This window comes from Cryptosporidium sp. chipmunk genotype I (genome assembly GCF_004936735.1).
Source record: "Cryptosporidium sp. chipmunk genotype I strain 37763 chromosome Unknown contig_31, whole genome shotgun sequence".
NCBI classification, from domain to species: Eukaryota; Apicomplexa; class Conoidasida; order Eucoccidiorida; family Cryptosporidiidae; genus Cryptosporidium; species Cryptosporidium sp. chipmunk genotype I.
This window is the reverse complement of record NW_027125591.1, coordinates 397,371-418,100: the sequence shown is the minus strand read 5'-3', so window position 1 is coordinate 418,100 and position 20,730 is coordinate 397,371. Positions and strand designations below refer to the sequence as shown.

The 20,730-nt window shown below is 34.4% G+C and overlaps 8 protein-coding genes across 8 annotated transcripts; 4 read left to right on the top strand and 4 right to left on the bottom strand.

Moving 5' to 3' along the window:
* Positions 1-446: 446 nt before the first annotated feature.
* Positions 447-6,815, top strand: ELE39_002747 (SKI family SFII helicase; the record flags this gene model as incomplete). Its single annotated transcript, XM_067345851.1, has 1 exon — positions 447-6,815. One exon carries the CDS (start codon positions 447-449, stop codon positions 6,813-6,815), a length of 6,369 nt encoding a protein of 2,122 aa, XP_067201709.1.
* An 808-nt stretch (positions 6,816-7,623) lies between these two features.
* Positions 7,624-9,528, top strand: ELE39_002746 (uncharacterized protein; the record flags this gene model as incomplete). The annotated part of the gene is made up of 1 exon (XM_067345850.1): positions 7,624-9,528. The coding sequence occupies one exon, from the start codon at positions 7,624-7,626 to the stop codon at positions 9,526-9,528; it is 1,905 nt and encodes a 634-aa protein (XP_067201708.1).
* A 234-nt stretch (positions 9,529-9,762) lies between these two features.
* Positions 9,763-12,090, bottom strand: ELE39_002745 (forkhead associated (FHA) domain within N-terminal region and central coil domain; the record flags this gene model as incomplete). Its single annotated transcript, XM_067345849.1, has 1 exon — positions 9,763-12,090. The coding sequence occupies one exon, from the start codon at positions 12,088-12,090 to the stop codon at positions 9,763-9,765; it is 2,328 nt and encodes a 775-aa protein (XP_067201707.1).
* A 468-nt stretch (positions 12,091-12,558) lies between these two features.
* ELE39_002744 (dolichol-phosphate-mannose synthase family) lies at positions 12,559-13,543 on the top strand (the record flags this gene model as incomplete). Its single annotated transcript, XM_067345848.1, has 5 exons — positions 12,559-12,662; positions 12,740-12,839; positions 12,904-12,937; positions 12,985-13,203; positions 13,272-13,543. 5 exons carry the CDS (start codon positions 12,559-12,561, stop codon positions 13,541-13,543), a joined length of 729 nt encoding a protein of 242 aa, XP_067201706.1.
* Positions 13,544-13,577: 34 nt separating this feature from the next.
* Positions 13,578-14,183, bottom strand: ELE39_002743 (Thioredoxin 1; the record flags this gene model as incomplete). Its single annotated transcript, XM_067345847.1, has 1 exon — positions 13,578-14,183. One exon carries the CDS (start codon positions 14,181-14,183, stop codon positions 13,578-13,580), a length of 606 nt encoding a protein of 201 aa, XP_067201705.1.
* Positions 14,184-14,515: 332 nt separating this feature from the next.
* On the bottom strand, positions 14,516-15,763 carry ELE39_002742 (SCP family extracellular subfamily; the record flags this gene model as incomplete). The annotated part of the gene is made up of 1 exon (XM_067345846.1): positions 14,516-15,763. One exon carries the CDS (start codon positions 15,761-15,763, stop codon positions 14,516-14,518), a length of 1,248 nt encoding a protein of 415 aa, XP_067201704.1.
* A 318-nt stretch (positions 15,764-16,081) lies between these two features.
* ELE39_002741 (nuclear VCP like with 2 AAA ATpase domains) lies at positions 16,082-18,139 on the bottom strand (the record flags this gene model as incomplete). Its single annotated transcript, XM_067345845.1, has 1 exon — positions 16,082-18,139. The coding sequence occupies one exon, from the start codon at positions 18,137-18,139 to the stop codon at positions 16,082-16,084; it is 2,058 nt and encodes a 685-aa protein (XP_067201703.1).
* A 242-nt stretch (positions 18,140-18,381) lies between these two features.
* ELE39_002740 (protein with RIO domain) lies at positions 18,382-20,379 on the top strand (the record flags this gene model as incomplete). Its single annotated transcript, XM_067345844.1, has 1 exon — positions 18,382-20,379. One exon carries the CDS (start codon positions 18,382-18,384, stop codon positions 20,377-20,379), a length of 1,998 nt encoding a protein of 665 aa, XP_067201702.1.
* Positions 20,380-20,730: the final 351 nt, after the last annotated feature.

Genomic DNA, 20,730 nt, shown 5'->3' with positions numbered 1-20,730 from the left:
TTAGCGCCACTGACATTCTGGCAGCTACAAGTATGTGCATGCATGCAATAGTTTTTATAATTAAAACTTGACAGAAAAAAAGTAAATTTGCTAATTAACAAATAAAATTTTTATCTATTACTCTAAAACAATTATTTTATTATTTTACACAGTCTCTTTACAAGTATTTTTACTTTTAGCTATCTGAAAGCGCAATATGCAAAAATATTATAAATAATTAGTGAGCAAGAGCGGCACATTTGAGGCGGGCTATGATTTTTCTTTTTTTTTTTTTTAGACTACTCGATACGACATAATTAACAATTTAAATTCCAATAAAAGTCAAGGAATTTTTGAAAGAGGCTATCTGGTCTTTATTTATGTGCGCAAAGGTATATATCTAGTCAGAGGAAGATTGCCGCATTGTGTATTGCTCTTTCTAGAAAAACCCGTGGTTTAACAGAAAAATGGATGATGAATCATTAGGCTCGTGTGAGTCTTTTTCAAAGCACATAAAGGATTTCTCAGCAGTTCAAAATTCCATGAAAAATTATGGAGCCCCAAGTGAGATGGTAGATGGCTCTGAAGCCAAATTTACAAAGGATTTAGGAACGCTACAACATTACTCAAATAATGACTCTCTACTTAATGAAAAGCTAAACGAGCTTATGAACATTTCCAAAAAGAGAGGATCTTCTGACTCTCCACTCGTTATTAGAGAGTCAAGGCGTATGATTGGTGAAATTTTGAGGTGGTATTTTGGGATGAGTCATGTTTCATTGAATGACATTACTCCAGATATTTCTGATGCTGAAAATGTTTTTGTAAGTGCAGATGGACTACTCATCAATCTATACTATTCCTTTGGATTTGAAGTAGATTCAAAAACTTCACCCCAAACGCTACCATATGTTTACCTTTTTGAAAGGTTTATGAATTACCTTATTGAAGCAGGTACAAAGAGGATAATTTTAATTTTTCTTGATAGCTTTACAGATGTCCTAGAGAAGATTAACCCGGGGCTGCCATTATTGAGAGAATCCCTCATTCTTCATTCCAAATTAAATTCAGAGATATTTAATGCATACCATTTTACAAGTTGGCTATCAGAAGATTTCCAAGAATTTTTGAAAGAACTCGAACCTAGTATATTTTTGATTGAAGATGGAAGTTCTATTTCTAATTTGGAAAGCTTAGAAGTGAAACAAGAGTGTGATGCCATTCAAGAAGTATCTGATGAAGATGATGAATCTATGGATGAATATAATTCTGAAGAATTAGATGAAGTTGATATATCTACTTCATTACTTTCATTTGCCTTGGAAATGCTTAGCTATTCAAACATTGCTATATTTCATAAAATGGAACGTAAAGGGCAAAGAATTACTGCATTTACATATTCATCTACTATTGAACCTCGTTTTACGGAGGTAAATAAAGGAATCATGAGGCAAAATGTTCAATTGAAGATAAGAGACGAAATGAGATTGTCATCTGATGCAAATGATGATTTTGAACCATGCTTTGGAGAGGTAGATAATTATTTACAGCTTAAGGATCATGAATATAATATAGCCAAAGAACTTAAATTTTCAGAAAATGACTTATTTGTGCAAATAATTAAATCAATAGTTCACAACTCAATTTCAAAGGAAGATTTGGAACTGTCGAAATCAGATGGTGCAATTTTGCATAATATTAAGCTAATTCTTCTTTTTTCTAAGATAAAACTATTGTCTGGATATTTAAGAAGTTATAAATTGAGCTACTTGGATAGACATTACATTTCTAACTGCATGATCGAGTTTAGAAAGTGCCTAGAATCCAATCTAGAACAAGCTGATTACGATAATGGATGGGAATTTGGATCCACAATATTTAAATCACTAGAATCATTATTTATTTCAGAATCAATGAAACAGCTAAGATCATTGATTAATCACTTTGAAGAAATCAAGCCCTATATAAATAAAGGTCAATTTGTTTCCAATGTTTGCGACTTGAACGACCCATTATTGCTAGAATTCCTGTTTTACATTGTAGGATACACAGATTTGAAGGAAGAGAGGACAAGAACATCTCTTTTTATGGAGATTATTGGTCTCGAAACGACTGACCAAAATAAATTGGAAGATTTATGGAGTGAAATCTCAATAATCAGTGAACCGCTTTTCCCATTGTCATTCGCCGGAAATCTAAACAGATATGTTCTTGAAGACAACGATAAACGAGTTTTGAGCCTATTTGGCGAAACTGTGTTATCTAGAGAGAGATTAAGTATTCAAAGAAATCCTACCGTAAATAACGTGCAGCTTTTACCAATTCACTCCAAATTTGTAGTCAGAGTAATGTCTGAACTAGGAGTGGGGATATCAGACATGGGGCAAATTAAAGGAACAACTTTAGCATCCGATGAAAATAATGACTCAAACAATGACTATTTAAACGAAGTCATCCAGATTTCTGGAATCAGAGATGTTGCATCTTGGGAAATTGATAGGCCTCAAGAGACACGCCCAAACTCGAGGCAAGAGTATTCAGGAGGAAAAGAAGGTTCGTCTGTTAAATTACCTGCAGACCTTGAAAAGAAACGTCAGTTACGTGATAACCAAAGAAAGCAGCAATTCTGGTTCAACTTAGGTCAAATATTGACAGGGAATGATAAGTTACAGCAAACCATCGTTGTAAATCCATTCCACGTATGGAACAAACTTTCTGCTAAAGAAGCTGATAAAGAAAAGACTTCTTCAGGTACTTCATCATCTTCGAAAGCAGAAGAGATCAGACGAAAAAATGAAGAGGCTAAGCTAGCTAAAATGCGTCAAGATGATGATAATCAATTGAGGCACTATGAGCAGAAATTGTCTCTAATTCTTTCTAAAGGTGATCCTGATGCTTTTATGGTTTCCGTATACGATATGCTGATTGGAATTCCGCGTAAAACTAATGAATTTGGGCGTTTTAGAGGTTTATCAAAGTCATTTAAGCTACCAAAATCAAGAAGTAAGATTTTGATTAGAACTCTACAAACAAGCATTTCAGTTTTACGTAGCTTCAAAAGCAGTACTCTTCCGGAAGTTTCACATATGGTCAAGGCTAGATCGGCAGTTTGTATGGCTTTTAGGCTTGCAATTGAAACATTCAACCAATATTACTCTTATTTCGATAAGACCGATTTATTCGAAGTTGCCAAGATTTTGAACAACCTTGGATTCATGTCTTCTGCCTCTAACTTGGTTGAGAGCTACAAGTATAAGATGGAATCGGACATAAAACGTATGTTGGGTAGGGCTAGTTCTTCTAGTGATGATTCCAAAGGTAAAGGACCTGATAAAAACAAGAAATCCCAAGGTGGAAAGAAGTCTAATCAAAAGAAAGACAAAAAAGGTGAATCTGACAATTCTATTTTCCCCGAAGATACTAATTATTCCGAATATCAGAATGTTTACTTATATGCTAAGAAAAATCTTGAAGAGATTAGACAATTAGGCAAATCAGGAAAGAGTGAAAAGATTCACCTATGTGTTCAAGATGGGTGCGAATCTTCTTTCCAATTACGCTACATGGGAGCGGACTTTGAGAGATCCACTGGTAGCGTTGCAGATCCCAGAGTTCCATTTAGTCCGGATTATTGGCAAAAGCAAATTTTAGATATTATAGACTCCGGAGATTCTGCACTAGTTTGTGCTCCAACAGCTAGTGGAAAGACTTTCATTTGCTACTATGCAATGGAACAAGTTTTAAGGTTTGATAATGAAAGTGTTGTCGTATTCATTGCTCCGACTAAAGCTCTTGCAGATCAAGTCCACGCTGAAATTGCTTATCGATTTGGCTCTAAGACTTACCCAAACCATTCAAGGATCTCTTTACTTTGTAAACTGAGCAGAGATTACTCCATTAATATTCCTACTCAATGCCAAATTCTAATTACACTTCCTTTCATGTTGGAACTTTTATTGATGAGTACAGCCTACCAACAATGGGTATCAAAAATCAAATTTGTTATTTTTGACGAGGTCCACTGTATTAACGAAGCTGAAGGAGGTGTTTATTGGGAAAGGATTTTCCAGCTAATTCCTTGTCCGTACTTGTGTCTTTCTGCAACAATTGGTAACCCTCTTGCATTCTACAACTGGCTACAAAGAATTGGAAAGCTTCCCTCAAGTAAAGTCCACTTCGTAACTTATAGTGAAAGATATGCTGATCTTTCTACGCTGGTATATGATGAAGGCAACCTTTATCCTCTAAATCCACTTTCTTCACTATCCTATGATAGGGTTTTATATTATGGACTTCCTGGGGATTTTTATCTTCCACCAAATGATGGTCTTGACTTATTCCTTTCTTTGAAAGAGCTCCTCAAATGCAATTCAGAAGCCACAAAAGAGCATTTGGTATGGCTTGACCCTCAATTCTTCTTTTCTGGGACTCCGGCTGTCACTAAGAGACAATATAGATTTTACCTTTCAACTTTACTGGCAATTACTGTCAAATTAGTCCAAAGTAACATACTAACTAAAGAAATGTGGCTGAATATAACAGGAAATTTGCTTTTAAATCCCAGTATAAAGTTTCAAAGGCAAATGGTTGAGCTTTCCAAAAAGAATGATTCTAACCTATATAACATTATTATGGGTGTAGAGAATATTAAGAGCCTATTAAGTGGAGTTACGAATTCAACTGATGAAAATGTTACAGAAATAGGAAGTTTGGCTAGCTCAATATCCCAAGCTAGGAACGCAATCATTACCCCTACAAGACCAACTTCAGCATACAAGACTGCTGAAGCCTTTTTAAGATTGGTCAGAAATCTTCAACAAGAAAACATGTTGCCATGTATTATTTTCAACATGGAAAGAAGTGTTGTTGAACACTTGGGAAAATCATTGATTGAAAAGCTTACAAACGATCACCATGACAAATATTACGGGTCAGAAGAGGCCATTAATGCCACTAAGTCTATTAACAAACGCAGACAAGAACAATATGCCAAAGATATTCAAAGACGTGATATGCTTCTTAAATTTAAAACTATGAGCCGTCAGCAAAGAGAAAAACAGGGTATTGTTATTGATGAAAGCGAACTACAAGCTCTTGAAAACCTACAAGAGCCGGGAGATATTGCAGAAGAGTATGATCCAGAATTTTCATTTTGTGACCGAAAAGTTATGGGAGGAAGAGAACGTGAAATCCAGGATACTTTATATTCTTGTGAAGGTAGAATTTCTCCCATTTTCATTGAGGGCCTCAAAAGAGGTATTGGGATTCATCATGACGGTTTGAGTTTAAGATACAGAAGAGCAGTTGAAACTCTATATCGTATGGGATATTTATGCATAATTATTTCCACAAGAACACTAGCACTTGGTGTAAATATGCCATGTAGAACAACTGTCTTTGTAAATGATTCAATTTCGCTAACTCCACTTCTTTATCGCCAAGCATCAGGAAGAGCAGGAAGAAGAGGTTATGATGTTCAAGGTTCAGTTATCTTCTGGGACATTTCTGTTGGAAAGAGAAATAGACTGTTAACAGCAGAATTACCAACAATTAAGGGTAATTTCCCAGTTACACCAACCACTGTTTTGAGAACATTTATGCTATTCGAAAATGTTCTTAATGAGCAGACAAAGAATAATATTTCTAAAGAAAGAGCAGTAATTACCTTTAAAGCGCTTGTAAAGTTTTACAGAGACTCATTATACTCGGTTGATTACAACCACGATTTTCACAAAAAGCTCACAGCAACACAGTTTAGATTTATTGTGGATCTGCTTCGCAGATTCCACGTATTGGACAATTACTGTGGATGTACCGGATACGCAGGACTTGTATCCCACATGTTCGAGTATGAGGGAACAAATCTCCTCCTTTCTAAATTAATCCACTCTGGGGTACTATTTAACTACCTATTCAGTGAAAATGAAGAGAGTTCTATTGAAAGCAGTACAAATAATGAACTTGCCAATCTACTAAAGAAAGACCCGATTCAAAGACTCTTAATATTGTTGGCTCACGTTTATTTAACTAAACCGATGACAAGAAATTCCATTTATAGCGTCAGAAAGCAAATTGAAAAGTCATCTCTTGTTAATTTGAAACAAAGGATCTCGTCTGGAAGGATTCACCATCTTCTTCTTTCACTACCAGACTATTTACAACGTGAAATTGATGAATTTAATGAAATAGTTTTCTCAAATATGAGAAACTCGTTGAGCGTTACATGTACAGATGTTGAATTTGACATCACTGAATTTAACCTCCCACTCTCAAATAATAATGTGTTATTGCAAAAATCCAAGCTATGTAAAGACTCTGTAATATCATCAGGTCTTGATGAATCTAACACAATTAATAATAATTCATGTATTCAATCTCCATTCATTTCAATTATGGGTCTTGATGATGTAAAATTAAATTCATCTCAACAGCTAATTTATGGATCAAGAGTTCAACTAAACTGTACCCACGATTTGCTCTCAATGGTTAAAGCGGATAAGGTCATATTAAATAAACAAAAAGAAAACGTTTCACTAATAATCATGTTGATCAACTCTTTCTTAGTTGATTTCTACGAGTCACAGAGGTTTTCTGAAATTATTAAAAATAACTCAATTGCGTCATCAGAAATTTTCTTCCTTATTTCAGACTTCAAAGTACTTCTTGACAGGTTCCTCTATTCCTTTAATCTTAGGGAGCTTCAACAATATCAAAATCTCAATATTACTCTATCTAAGAAATCTCTTGAATTCTACAACAATATTTCCAGATTAATTGAAATCCTTCAAGTTCTCTACAATAACTATAGAATGATTGCAAGCAAAAATGATGCGTAGTATAACTAATTCTAAATACTTAATATTACTATTTAAAGTATTCTACTGCATATCTAAACTTGTTTTCATTTTACAAATTTCTTACTTTATTGATACCGATTCGAATTTAGATTTCAAGTTTTGCAAAAGTCACGTACGAAGGTTTAACTGTTGACGTTAGTTTGCTCGTCTCCTGCAAACCCAATCTCTGATAGATTTAATAGACAATTAATTACTAAGTTTTTCGTTACAATTTCACACCATACTTCCTTTTCTATGTAATTCCCATCTCTACAAATGCCTTTTAACAGGGGAAACAAGAACTTAAGGTAGAGAAACAACCGGTTTAAAGTACTTTAAAATAAAACTGAAAAAAAAAATGTAACATAGATTGACGCTCCTAATCTATACAGAGAAATTACACTAATATTAAGTGATAAAGAACAATTATATGAAAAATATGAATTAATCACGAACTATTACGTTTATTTTCCCTCTTTATTAAGTGAATATTTTTCAATTATTTAAATGTTGTTTTCTTTTTCTATCGGCAAGTGTTATATTAAAATTAAGACGAGACAGGCAAAGCATTCTAAATTATTAGGCGCCAACTTCAAAAGCAGTAACTAGCAATAAATTAAATAAAAAAATCTAGTAAAATATTACAAGGCAATAATTCCCTCTTAATTGGGAAAAATACAAAAATTTGCCGGGTATTGGAGAAGAGGAACGTTTTAAAAAATAACAATTGCAAAAATAAAGAAAACGCGTTCAGGATATTCATGAAGATATACGCGTAACCTCATTGATTAATAGAGAAACTAATAGGATGAAGTTTATAAGATTTGGCTTACTTTTCTTATCTTTGCTGGGCTTTACATTAGGAAATGGAGAAAAAAGCATTTCCTTGAATGATGTTATTCCTGGAAACCCTCAAGTTGTTATTTGGAGTCCAGAGGAGAAGCCAGATTTTACCTATGCAAGAAAAGTCTTTGAACTTGTTGTAATCAGAAAACTTACTCTCTTGCATTCTAGGGGTGACTTACCTAGTTTGAGTCTATGGGCAAAGAAAATGAAGGACTCTATTCTTGTAAGATCCGCTGATGTAATTCAAGAAATTTATCATCACCTAAAATCTAATCGAATTGATGTTAATCTTTTACCACTGGGATGGGAGTCTGTGTTGAACAAGAGTGTTGAGCTCAAAAAAAAGATGATGGATTTAGATGACATTAAGAGTGTTTCAAGAAAAGCAGTTCTTTCTGCAGCTTGGGAGGCATTCGATTACTGGATAACTGTACAAGACAGTGATTTACCGTCTTCTCCAGAAGAATGGTGGGATCACGGCCCGGCTCAATTGGTCAGGCAACTGGAAGCAAAGATTTCATATGCTACTGAGTTGAATCTTGAAGGTTTAATAGAAGCTGCAAAAAGCTACTCAGCTCTTCGTATTGCTTATGGAAATACTAAGGTTGCCCAATCTCATAATTCTGAAGAGCTCAAGACGTTATCTGAGGAATCCACAATTAATTTATTATTAAGATTGGTAATAAAGGGATGCCCAGATATACTTGATGATGTTCTTACTTCTGTAAATAGAATGTTTATGCTTAAGGACAACGGAAAGTACCATAAGGAATTTGGGCTACCCTACCTTTACGACGATATTGGTAACGTTAGGACACTCCTTTCTCCACCAATGTTTGGTTTTCCTTATAATTTAAACTCAAGGGCAGGTATTGAAAGATTTAATCTACATTTGAGGATTAGAAACTCTAATTTAGATAAAGAGGCAGACCTCGAAGCAACAGATTTAGAATTACTTCCTGAATATATTAAAATTCACTACATTTTAGAAAATTCTGTTCAAGCATTTAAATTTATTAACTGGTCTGAAGACGATGCTGAATATGGTTATATGTATGGTCTCAAGTCAAATACTCTATTTGAGCCAGTAACCACTCTCTGGAATGCTCTTATTTTCAATAAAGTAGGAGAAATTCGCCCAGAAGTGTTATCTTTAAACAAGTGTCTTCTCAGCTCTGAGTTCTCAACATTAGTTTCAGATATCATTTCCAAGTTTGAAGTTTCAATTGAAGGAGTCTCAGTACCTCCCATTTATAACATATACAATGGAGACTACTCCAAACTTGAGCGCTTTATTGTTCCAGAATCTTCTCCAGAACAGGTGAATTCACCGGATGAAGAGACCCGTGGTGGGGATTACACCAATGAGGAGTCACTCGACGAAATTGGTACATTTGATAGAAAGCTTTTATCAACATCTACTTCTGAAAACCAAATCTTCGAGTCAGGTCTGGAAGATGGCAAGAATTACGTAACTACTTTAGATGAAACTATTACTACTACTGCCACTACTACTGCCGCTACTACTACTACTACTACTACTACTACTACTACTACTACTACTACTACTACTACTACTACCACTACCATTACCACCGTACCACCATCTCCAATAACCCCACCATCAGAGTACTCACCTTCATCATTAACTGAATCACCACTGATTGATACACCTGAATCTGAATCAGAAATATCAACTCCTTTAATTTCCCCAACAGTCACCAGCTTAGGTATGTCCGTCGTTCCATCAGATTGTTTCACCAGTCCCGAGAATTTAGACCCTGCTTCAACTGATAACAGCCATCCAGGAGTCAAAGAAGACTCCGCTTTTTGTTTAAGCCATTCTCCTCAGGGAAATGATGATTGAGTGATTTGCTAGCAGGGCTGTTTAATACATTCCCGAAATCAAATAGATTGTTAATTAGAGATAATATCTAGGTTATTTTGATATATTTAAGTCTTAAGAGTAATACATTAATTTTATTTCATTGCTTTCATTTCAAAAGGGAAACTCTTTAATGTACAATAAGGGAAAAGGAGTGTTTAAAGAAGCCTGAGATCTACGAATAGGATGATGAGCTATCTAAATCATCATGTGATTTTAAATATTACCAATACTGTTTTCTTTGTTCATAACTGATTCTAATTCCAAAGAGCTTTCGACAATACTACTCTTTCTGGATTTGGAAATAGTGGGAACTTTCTCTAAAAGGGCATTACTAGATGTTGATGACTGTGGAATTGCGATCGACCTATCTTCTGAGTCGTTGTGACTGATGGTCTTGGAACTTTTTGGTTCCTCATCTATTTGAACTTGCTCACCACCACTTTTATTTATATTGAGGCCTAAATTTTGAACGTCGAATGAACTTGGTTTAATAGATGAAACTAGCTGCTCCTCTAACTGAGATGAACCTGACAGAAACCTACTATTTGGAAGGCATTGAGAGTTCGAACTTCCCAAAACACTGTTCCTGACGCCATCGAAATCATCGCTAAACGACGAGTAATTGTTTCCAGATAAAGACGATTTTCTGCTGAGAGTAGCATCTCCAATTCCAACCGCGTTACTTCTAGAAGAGCTAATGGGAGAGGATCTCATTTTGTATGGGCGTTCGGTTTGTGGCATTCCCAAAGCGCCATTGTAACCATAATTTGTGCTTAATGAACGCTTGCCATTTCTCCAAGGAGTTAAAGTTGAACTACCAGATGAAAATCCTGTGCAAGAACTTCCTAAAAAGGATCCTCCTGAAGAAGGTACTCCAGTTCCTGCAGATGCATAAGTGTTGCTAAGCTGGTGAATATCTTTGAGTGAATGTAAGATCGACAGGCATTTTCTCTGCGTTAATTGAGTGACTGATTTCAAAGCTAAGCTTTGCTGATTGTATTTTTCATTCATTGAGAGAAGTTCTTGGCGAACCGAAGACAAGTCTTCACTTAATTGGGCAATCGTCTGGTCCATTGCTTCCCCGGATGCATTCAATACTCTGCATCTCTCCTGGAAATCTATTAGCTCATGCTCTAGGTCTAAATTCTGTCTCTGTACTTTTTGCAACTCTTCCAGAAGAGCCATATTTTGTTGCCTTAACTGCTGCTCATTCACCTCAGAACGGTCCAAGACCTCCCTTAACCTAGAAATCTCCTCTTCCCTTGCCTCAAGTTCACTCCTCAAAGTTCTTTCTAAACTTTCTTTTCTACCAACCATTAACTCCAAGTTCTCTAGCTTTTCCATTAATTCATCACTAGTTCTCTTTCCAGATGACCCAATTTGTTGCCTTTGACCTGAAAATGCCAATGAGTTTCCTTCTACTGAATATCTCTTATCAAGCTCTTTGCTTTCAGTCAAATCTAGCTTCTGGGAAACAACTGAATTTCTAATTTCACTAGGCTGTTGAATTATATCGTTAGTTGCGGAATCGAATAACTGGGAAATGCTTTCAACAGATAAATTGTGCTTTTCATTCAACTTCTCAACCTCTGTAATGAATTTAACTGCTTCCTCTCTGTCTCTTTTCCTTTCATCTTTTAATGTATTCCCTTTATTTTCAGTTTTGTTCTCTTTCTCTTGTTCTTTTTCCTTCACTTGCTTTTCATCTTTATCCAGCACCACTTCTGTGCTCTTCTCGCACTCGATGGATTGTTTATCGACTCTAATTTGGCTTTCTTCCTCAAAGCTTATGACTTCATCTACTTCAGGGCGGTCAGATGTCCTTGGTCTACCTCTACTACGCCTAATAACATGCTCCTCTGCTTTCCCTTCGTCTTTTGTGCTCAACCTTCCCTTCCTTTCCTGACTCCTTAAGCTCATTGAAGACCTTGTAGACTTTCTTTCATTATTTGTAATATTAGTAGACTCCTTTTTTCCGGAAGAAGTTTCTTCAAGTGGCTTTTCACTGAAGTTCTTACTCGTTGAATCCTCCATAGGCATATCATCACATGTTTCTGCTGCCTTGCTCACTTTGCTATCTAAAAGTGATTCCGTCATCCTTACATCGGTAGTGTCAATTAAGGGCTCACTCTCTGACAATCCTGGGTTCTTGCTTGAAAATACCAGTTTAAATACTGCGTGAAATGCAATATTGTCGTCCATAATTTTTGGCCTAGTTAATGAAATTACGTCACCATCAGTTACTTGTGTTGGAACAGACTTGCTCAACCTTTTCCCATTTAAAAATGTGCCATTTGTGCTGGTATCAGTAAGTAACAAACCTTTTTGTGTATTATCTACGTGAATCGTGCAATGATGGCCACTTATAGACTGATCCTTAAGTCTTATTGAGCAATCTCCTTTTCTTCCAAAAACAAACTTGCTTTTCTCTAACCCAGAAAAAGTATTATTAAACTCGTCACTTTCTCCAAACGGAAGTTTAACAGGCTCCAACAGAGAAGGATCACAGCAAGGTGGTATTGGATTCAGCCACCAGTACATTTTATACACTTTTCGCTAAATTAACTCTGCCTCCGTATTCTATCAATTTAGACAAACTTATCCGGAAACGTCTCAGCTATTACAGACTTCTGGCCTTAGTATTAGCTAACTTTTTGTCTATTATTTCCTATCTTTTACTTTATGATTGTATACTTTTTTATATTGTGACATAAATTTTGATATCTTTCCCCACACATTTGCATGTATATATGGGGAATTCCCGCTGAATTTTTTAAGTATCGTTTTTTCATTTTGCATTTCACTAAGAAATTTTGTCTGCAGTTAGTGAATAAATAACCTGTAAAATGTTTCCGTTTGCTGATACTGCTCTACTTTCTTAAAATTGATTATCTTAGTATTTGATATAATTTAGTGCTCCCATTTTATTCGAACTAGGTATTTGCCGGCATCTTGAGACATACTTTTTTATTCACTTGTAGAATTAATATTCTAAATTCACATTAAATTATGTCAAAGGTGAGTCCAATGTACAGTGTAATTATTCCAACATACAATGAAAGAGAAAATGTTGGTATAGTGGTTGAACTTCTCCATGAAACTTTTAGTAAATTGTAAGTAACTCAATTATATCTGAAAACTATCAAATTTATTTTAAAAAAATCATATTTTAAACTGAAAAATATTTAAGGACTGTCAACTGGGAGATTATAATCGTTGATGATTCTAGTCCTGACGGTACAGCACAGGTTGTGGAAAAGCTCCAGAAATGTTATCCTGAAGTAAACATTGTAAGTTATGGTTTGTTTTGTAAAAATATTCTCGTATTTACAAATCCACAATATTTTTCTTCAGAAACTTGTAAAGAGAAAGGGAAAATTGGGGCTGGGTAAGTAATCTTTACAAATCAAATAGTTAAATATTAACCCTAATTAGGCACTGCGTATATGAAAGGTTTTGAACATTCTGATGGTGACTTCATTATACTCATGGATTGTGACCTTTCCCATCACCCAAAATACATTGCAGATTTTATCGAAAAACAAGAAACTGAAGATTTTGATATTGTTTCGGGGTCAAGATACATAAAAAATGGTGGAGTCTCCGGATGGACATGGGACAGAATTTTAGTCAGTAGGGTGGCCAACTTCCTTGGTGAGTTCAAGACAAAAAATGGCTTAAAGTCCGATTTAATTAATGTATATTCATGTTTACTCGCATAGCCAACTTTTTACTTCAACCAAAAGCAAGTGATTTAACAGGGTCTTTTAGACTTTACAAAAGAGACGTTTTCAAATCAATACTAGGTAGCAATATGGTTAGTAAAGGATACGTTTTTCAAATGGAAATTATCGCTAGAGCTACAAAATTTGGATACTCAATTGCTGATGTTCCAATAGTCTTTGTAGATCGACTCTATGGAGATTCTAAATTAGGAAAAAATGAAATATTTGGCTATATCAAAGGGCTAATGCAATTATTTTGGATTCTATAACAATTAAATTTTCTAAAATAGTTCTTTTTAAACTTCATGAAGCGATTACATATCCTAAAAGCTTTATCTTATTGAAGTATGTCTTCTCCTTGCAATCCTGATTTTCCTCTATGAATATTGTCAAGTGTTTTAACCTGTGAAACTTCGATCCTGGTAATGTAAACATTGAAGGCTCTTGTAATTCCTGTTCAGTAAAAACTTTGGTAAAACATGGAGTCAAATCCTCAATTTCTCCGAAGTCAGCAAGAGGGAAATTTACGTATAGTTTTACCAATCTAGGTTTGCTAAATTCTTTCAAATCTAATTCTTGCTTGTCTTGAACTTCAAATTTCTCAGATTCTTTTTCAATATCCAAGGCTAGAATTCCAAATTTAGTAACTGAAACAGGCTCTATGAAATTTATCTTTATTATCATCTGCTCGTCTACATCACTATAAATAATTTCCTTACTTTCTTCTAAGATACTAATTGCCTTACCAAGCTCGCCTCTACAATTCAGCATAAAGCTTTCATTCAAATTGATATTTGACTCCAAACTTATTTCAACTGCATCATTCCCATTTCTCTTCTCATGTGCAAGCTTGTTTAAGGTGTGTAGTTGCATTGCCCTTGTATTGCTTGCCTCATTGTTAATATTCATTTTTTATTTCTTTTTTATAGTAATAAATAAATAACTCGAGCGGTAAAGTAATTATTTTTCATGATTATCATTTCATTCGAAATGAAAATATTTGAAAAAAAAAAGATAAAGCAACAACAATAAAGTTATTCTCACAAGAAAAAATAACTAATGAAAAAATCGAATCATAGGTTAAATAAACATTGAAAAAAAAAATCATTTAATAAAAAATTTCCTGCAAACGAATTACATGCTTGCACATCTAAAAAATATAGATTTAGCACCCATAATAAATAGCAAATTTTTATCTCAAAAAATAAAATCTGAGAAATTAATTTCAGAACTATCTATCTTCACATAATTGCTTCTTTTTCGCCATTAGATAAGCTACGGATCTTTGCCAAACTATTAGAATAACTTGGAAAATACTCATTATTATTTGTAGAATTTATGTTACCTTTTGTAGGAATATCGTTCTCTCTGTTATCTTGTTCAGTTGAACCATCAGCAACCAGTCCAGGGCCATGCTTAATGTCAACATGAGGTTCTTCTTCCATAAAACTTAAATCCCTCGCAAACCTGTTAGAACCTATTTTCTTTATTTCATTCCTATTTTTCAGACTAACATCAATATCTAAATCATGCGCTCCTATTTCAGCAACCCCGGAATCCACCAAGCTTTTCATTGAATACGAAGAACCGTCATTTCCTTTAACTCTTGAACAACTACCACGGTTATACCACAGCTTAAATTGCCACGCCATTGTAGGAGAAATAGAGGACTCTCCTTCAATGCATGTGCACTGCTGAACAATTAAACCTTTCTTAATAGGTGGGTATTCCAAATCAAGACAGGATTGTGGACATGCTCCATTTCTTATGCTACACAGTCTTTTCATATAATCATTACAGGCTCCATCACCAGATCTTATTGGCAATTCTCCAGGAGGGGGAACTTTTGGGTTAATAATTCCAACACAAAGATTATTTTCGCAACAGTTATAGCCACTTGGGCATTGAGAACAGGGTTTCTGAGGTAAGCTTTTGTCCACTTTAAAATTTGGATAAGGAATATAACCGAGATTTCCAAAATCATAATGACAAATTACATAAGTCTTCCAAGATCCAGGGCATCTAACAACAATAGCGCAGCCAACAGTACTTGCTGCTGCCCTCACAACCTGTGTCCAGTGCCCAACAGGATATCCTCCTTCAGGCCCTCCCATTTTCCAGTTGAAATGATCTCTTTCATCCCACCAACTTTTTACTACGTTTGAAGGATCCCAAGAAGACAATTTAGATACGTCTACGCTGCTCGCATACAAATTTTCACCAGGACTAGCTCTGTTTGGCCAGGTTTGTGGGGAATGCTGGAATTGACCATTCATGCATTTCATTCCCCAGTTAGCTGCATATCCCTCCAAAGAGTAGTCATAGGCTAACTTAATCATATATGTGGCACTAGCAGCCTCTCTAGCCCTTAATTCGTTGTGGATATTTAATATTTTGATCCTGTATTCATCAGTCATAATATTTACTTGAGAATAAATTAAATCAAGAAAACTAAAAATAATCATTCTGAATATCACGGAATTTCTCATCTCTTATTCTTCAACCTATATGAAATAATTTGTAATATTAAACTTAACTAATTTCTTTATTGAATATTATACTTAATTACGACTGCTTTAATTACTCATTAATTGTTTTCCGATTCAATTTTTATTATTTTCTTTCCTCTTAAATAACTAAATTCCGTTGTGTGTGCAAAAAAAAATTATGCAATAACCACTAGAACGCATATTAACAAAAAAATTGTCAAAAAAAAATTAATAGTAAAAAATAGAGGTAGATTAGAAAAAATGTTTTAACTGTAATTAATATAAATAGTCGATATATTTTCATATTAATAATGCTAACTAATTTGAAGCCAACTTCTGTCCAAGTTTTAGATTTTCAAAGAAGTTTATCTGCTCTTCTCTAACAGAAGGCTTCATTCCAGAAACTACACTCATCAGTAAGTCTTGTGTAACAATACCGGAAATATTGTTGACTCTAGACTCAAAATCATCAGTGTTAGAAAAAATAGAGCTATTATTTGTTCTTAGTTTATCCAAGGCCTTTAATGTAGCTTCTCGAATAAGTTGTGATAGGTCTGCTCCAGAAAACCCTTGAGTATTTTTGGAAATTTCCTCAAAGTCAACATCTTGTGCCAAAGGAGTTTTCTTAGAAACTTTCATTAAAATATCAAGTCTCCCCATTTCATTTGGTAGCGGAACATAAATAACTCTATCCAGCCTTCCAGGTCGCATCATTGCAGGGTCAATGATATCTGGTCTATTAGTAGCGGCAACAACAAATACCTTTCGCCTTTCGCCTACGCCATCCAATTCAGTAAGTAGTTGATTTACAACTCTTTCTGTTGCTCCATTTCCTTCACTACTTCTGGTTGCGCAAAGTGAATCGAGCTCATCAAAAAAAACGATGCAAGGAGCAGATGCTCTAGCTCTCTCAAATACAGTTCTTACAGCTTTTTCTGACTCACCCACATATTTATTAAGTAGTTCTGGGCCACGAATACTTATAAAGTTTGCACCACTTTCTTTAGCAATTGCCTTTGCCAAAAGGGTCTTTCCACAACCAGGGGGGCCATATAGTAGCACTCCTGATGGAGTTTCAAGCCCAAATCTATCATATATATGTGAGTTTTTTATGGGTGAAATGATTCTAAGCTCTAAGTCAACTCTTAATTCGTTTAATGCACCAACATTTTCCCATGAAATATCCGGAATTGTAGTAAAACCTTCTCTCCTTGAGCTTGGAGTCACATTTTGGAGAGCCTCTAAAATATCTTCATGAGAAACAAAGCACGAGCTTAACTCAAGATTTGAATAATTTGATATGGATTTCTCAGAGCAAGTGATGTTAGGCTGCCCTTCATCTGTCATTGTGGAAGAAGTTTCTGCAATTTCAGATACTACCTGACTTTCTGGAACTTGTAAATCAAAAGATAACGTATTTTGAGTACCCATATTATTATCCAATTTAATCTTCTTGTAAAGCTTATTTACCCTAATTAATGCTGCTTCATTTATTAAAGTTTTCAAATCCGCACCCACAAATCCTGGTGTTTTTCTCGAAATCATTCTAAAATCAATACCATCGTCAACATTAACATCTTTACACAAAACTTGCAGTATATCCCTCCTAGCGCTTTCATCAGGCATTGGCATTGAAATTTCACGGTCCATTCTTCCATTTCTTCTAATTATTGGATCTATCGAATCAGGACGGCTTGTGGTTCCAACAACAACAACGAATTTGCCTGAAATTGTATCTAAACAATTAGCAAACTGAGATACTAATCGTCTTTCCATTTCCCTACTACTCCCTTCTCTTTTTGGAGTAACAATATCAATTTCATCAATAATAATTAAGCATGGTGCCATCTCAATTGCATCATCAAAAAGCTTTCTTAAAGATGCTTCAGATGCTCCAGAAACACCATTAATTAAATTTGGACCGGATAATTTAAAAAATGGAAGGCCAAGTTCCCCTGCTATACACATCGAAAGGTAACTTTTCCCTGTTCCAGGCGGACCCTGAAGCAAAACACCGCATGGAGAGTTAACTCCTACAGCCCTATAAATATCTGGAAACTTAAGTGGCCTTATAATAAATTCTTCAATATCTCTTATAATATTTTCTATTCCGGCGATATGTTTCAGTGAAAGCTTAGGTGGATCTTCGGGAGAAAAACTTTGACCTAAATTACCTAAACTATCTGATTCAACGCCGAATTCCTCATTAAGAATATCTCTGACGCTTTTTTTAATTCTTTTTCTGGCTTCTTTTTCATTATAATCGTCTTTTTCATCCAATTTTCTTTCGTGTTCATTTTTCTCAACTGTCTTGTTTGTATTATTTTCTTTAGAGTATAAAGTAGTTAGTCTATTATTTAAAACACTACGAGCCATCTGAACAACAATACCTTAGATGCTCGAATACACTAAGGGCTTAATAGATATCATCAATTAATGTTATTTGGTAAATCGTTTTTTATTTTCAAGTTAAGTTTTAATGCTCTACAAGTTAGGCGCCACTGTCACATTTGCCTTTAATATTTTTAGATAATTCATCAGAAAAAACAGTCTGCCAAAAGGTTATTCAGAACAATTTTATGGAATAAATTACAATTTAAACTCCAAATTTTTACATAATGAATACTAAACATTCAGGAAGAACGTTGGCATACGATGTTTTACCTGGAGATATCTGTAAAGTAAACCAAGTTGCATATAACCAGGCCAGGGCTAGCGATGAAAAGGGTCAAAAGCATAGATCAAGAGGTCTAACTAGAGATACTAGGGCTACTGTAATGCAAGCGCTTGATGGACGGACTATGCTGATGTTAGAGAGGGCAAAAAAGAGAGGTGTATTTTCAAATATGTATGGGACAATCAGCACAGGAAAGGAAGCTAATGTCTATAGAGGAACCACATTTTTTAGTGACCTTAAACTTTATGGATCTGAGCTTTTTACAAGAAATTGTCTTTCTCAAGAAGATTTGGATGTTCTTGATGAAATTGAAAATTTCACAAAACTAAATTATATTAATAGAGCAATCAAAGTTTTTAAGACTTCAGTACTTACTTTTAAGGATAGATCAAAATATGTGGAAGGTGAGTTTAGATTTAGAAGGGGATATTTGAAGTCAAAAAACCCTAGAAAAATGGTTACTCAATGGTGCGAAAAAGAGTTTAGAAATTTGAAACGAATTGTTATTTCCGGACTACGATGCCCAATCCCCATTTATATTAAAAAGCATATTTTTGTAATGTCATACATTGGAGATGGCTCTAACTTAGAAAATTTTAGCAAAGATTTTGAAAAATATGATGGTGAAATTAAACACGATATTAATAATAATGCTGAGAACGCTGCTCCAAGACTAAAGGATGTACCGATTAGTCTTGGAAGAAAAAATTGGATTCGCATTTACATTGAAATGATCGGTATTATGCATGTTATGTTCAACAAATGTCATCTCATTCATGGGGACATGTCTGAATATAACACATTATTTTATAAAGGGCATGTTTATGTAATAGATGTTTCACAATCTATGGAGCATGATCACCCTTTGGGTTTAGAGTTCCTTAAGAGAGACTGCATAAATGTAACTATCTTCTTTAATAAGGTGCTTCAAAGTAGGAAAAATCAGGAAAACTCTGACTGTGTAAATAATCTTAATGAAAATGACGTAGACGATGAAATATCAATATTGAATGACTTACTCAGCAACCTGAATATCTATTCAACAAATATAATACTATCTCCATCAGAACTTTATAATTTAATTACATTGATGAAGTCTAATGATCTGGTTGAGTTCTATGAGGAATTGATATCTTCCTCAGATGATGAATTGGTTTCGAATGTTAAGCGTATTGTATTGAACATTCTTGAAAATGACAATCTTACATGGCCAAATTTTGATGGCGATGAAAGAGAATATGAATTAAAATGTTCTTATTTAAATTCACAGAAAGTTATTATTATGAAAAATTCTTTTGATAACCAAAAGGTTTTTCTATCAATATTATTTTTTACAGTCTATCACCTTTTATCTAATGGCAAATACTATAATGCTAAGTTTAAAAATTTCAATAGTATCATTAATACAAACTTTGAAGATTCCAAAAATAAAGAGGGGAATAATATATTTTTAAAAACTTGGACACCACTTCATTTAAATCAAATTATGGACAGAAAAACCCTTGAAAACGAGCTAGAAAGGAAGGAGTGTGGGCAAGAATTATTATACGGGCATTTCATCTGCGATAATGATATGAACAATTACTTCAGTTGTAGTGAGTCTGATGAAGAAAGTGAATGTAAATGCGAACAAGTTGTTGTTTTAAAGAATGATAACATTTACATAAAAAATAATTGTCTTGAGATGGAATCAAGCACAAACAACAGCGTAGAAGAAGACCTCTATGAATGCTCTGAAAATGAGCAAACTGACAGGGAACTTAGGTCTGACCAAAGCGTACAAGAGCAACAAATTCCCAAGCAGTTTAACGGGAAAATCCCAGATAACATTACAAAAAAAGAATGGAAGCATATTGTGAAGCAAGAGAACAGAGAAAAAAGGTTAAAAAAAGTACCTAAGCATATTAAAAAGAAGAAGAAGAAGAAACAATCAAAATAATTAGCGTAATATACACCCCGCCACACCTACCGCCAATTCCGTTTATATTTATTAAGACATGGTAGATTATTTGAGAAAATAATATTCTTTATATTCGTAGCGAATTTCAGTATAAATAAGATATCAGCTCCTATCATGAGATTTTCATAGATATTCTGTAATCTAGAATACATTTATATTGACCAGACACTACGATAAAATGAGATTATTAACAAATTCAATTTGTTTGTAGTATAATCGAGCAGTGTACTACTATTTGATTATATTATTTATCTGCAAGGTCCTTAAGGCTGCCTTTTTAGAGATTAGATAATTTGGTAAATTTTACTCAATTATTTCTCGAACTTCAGT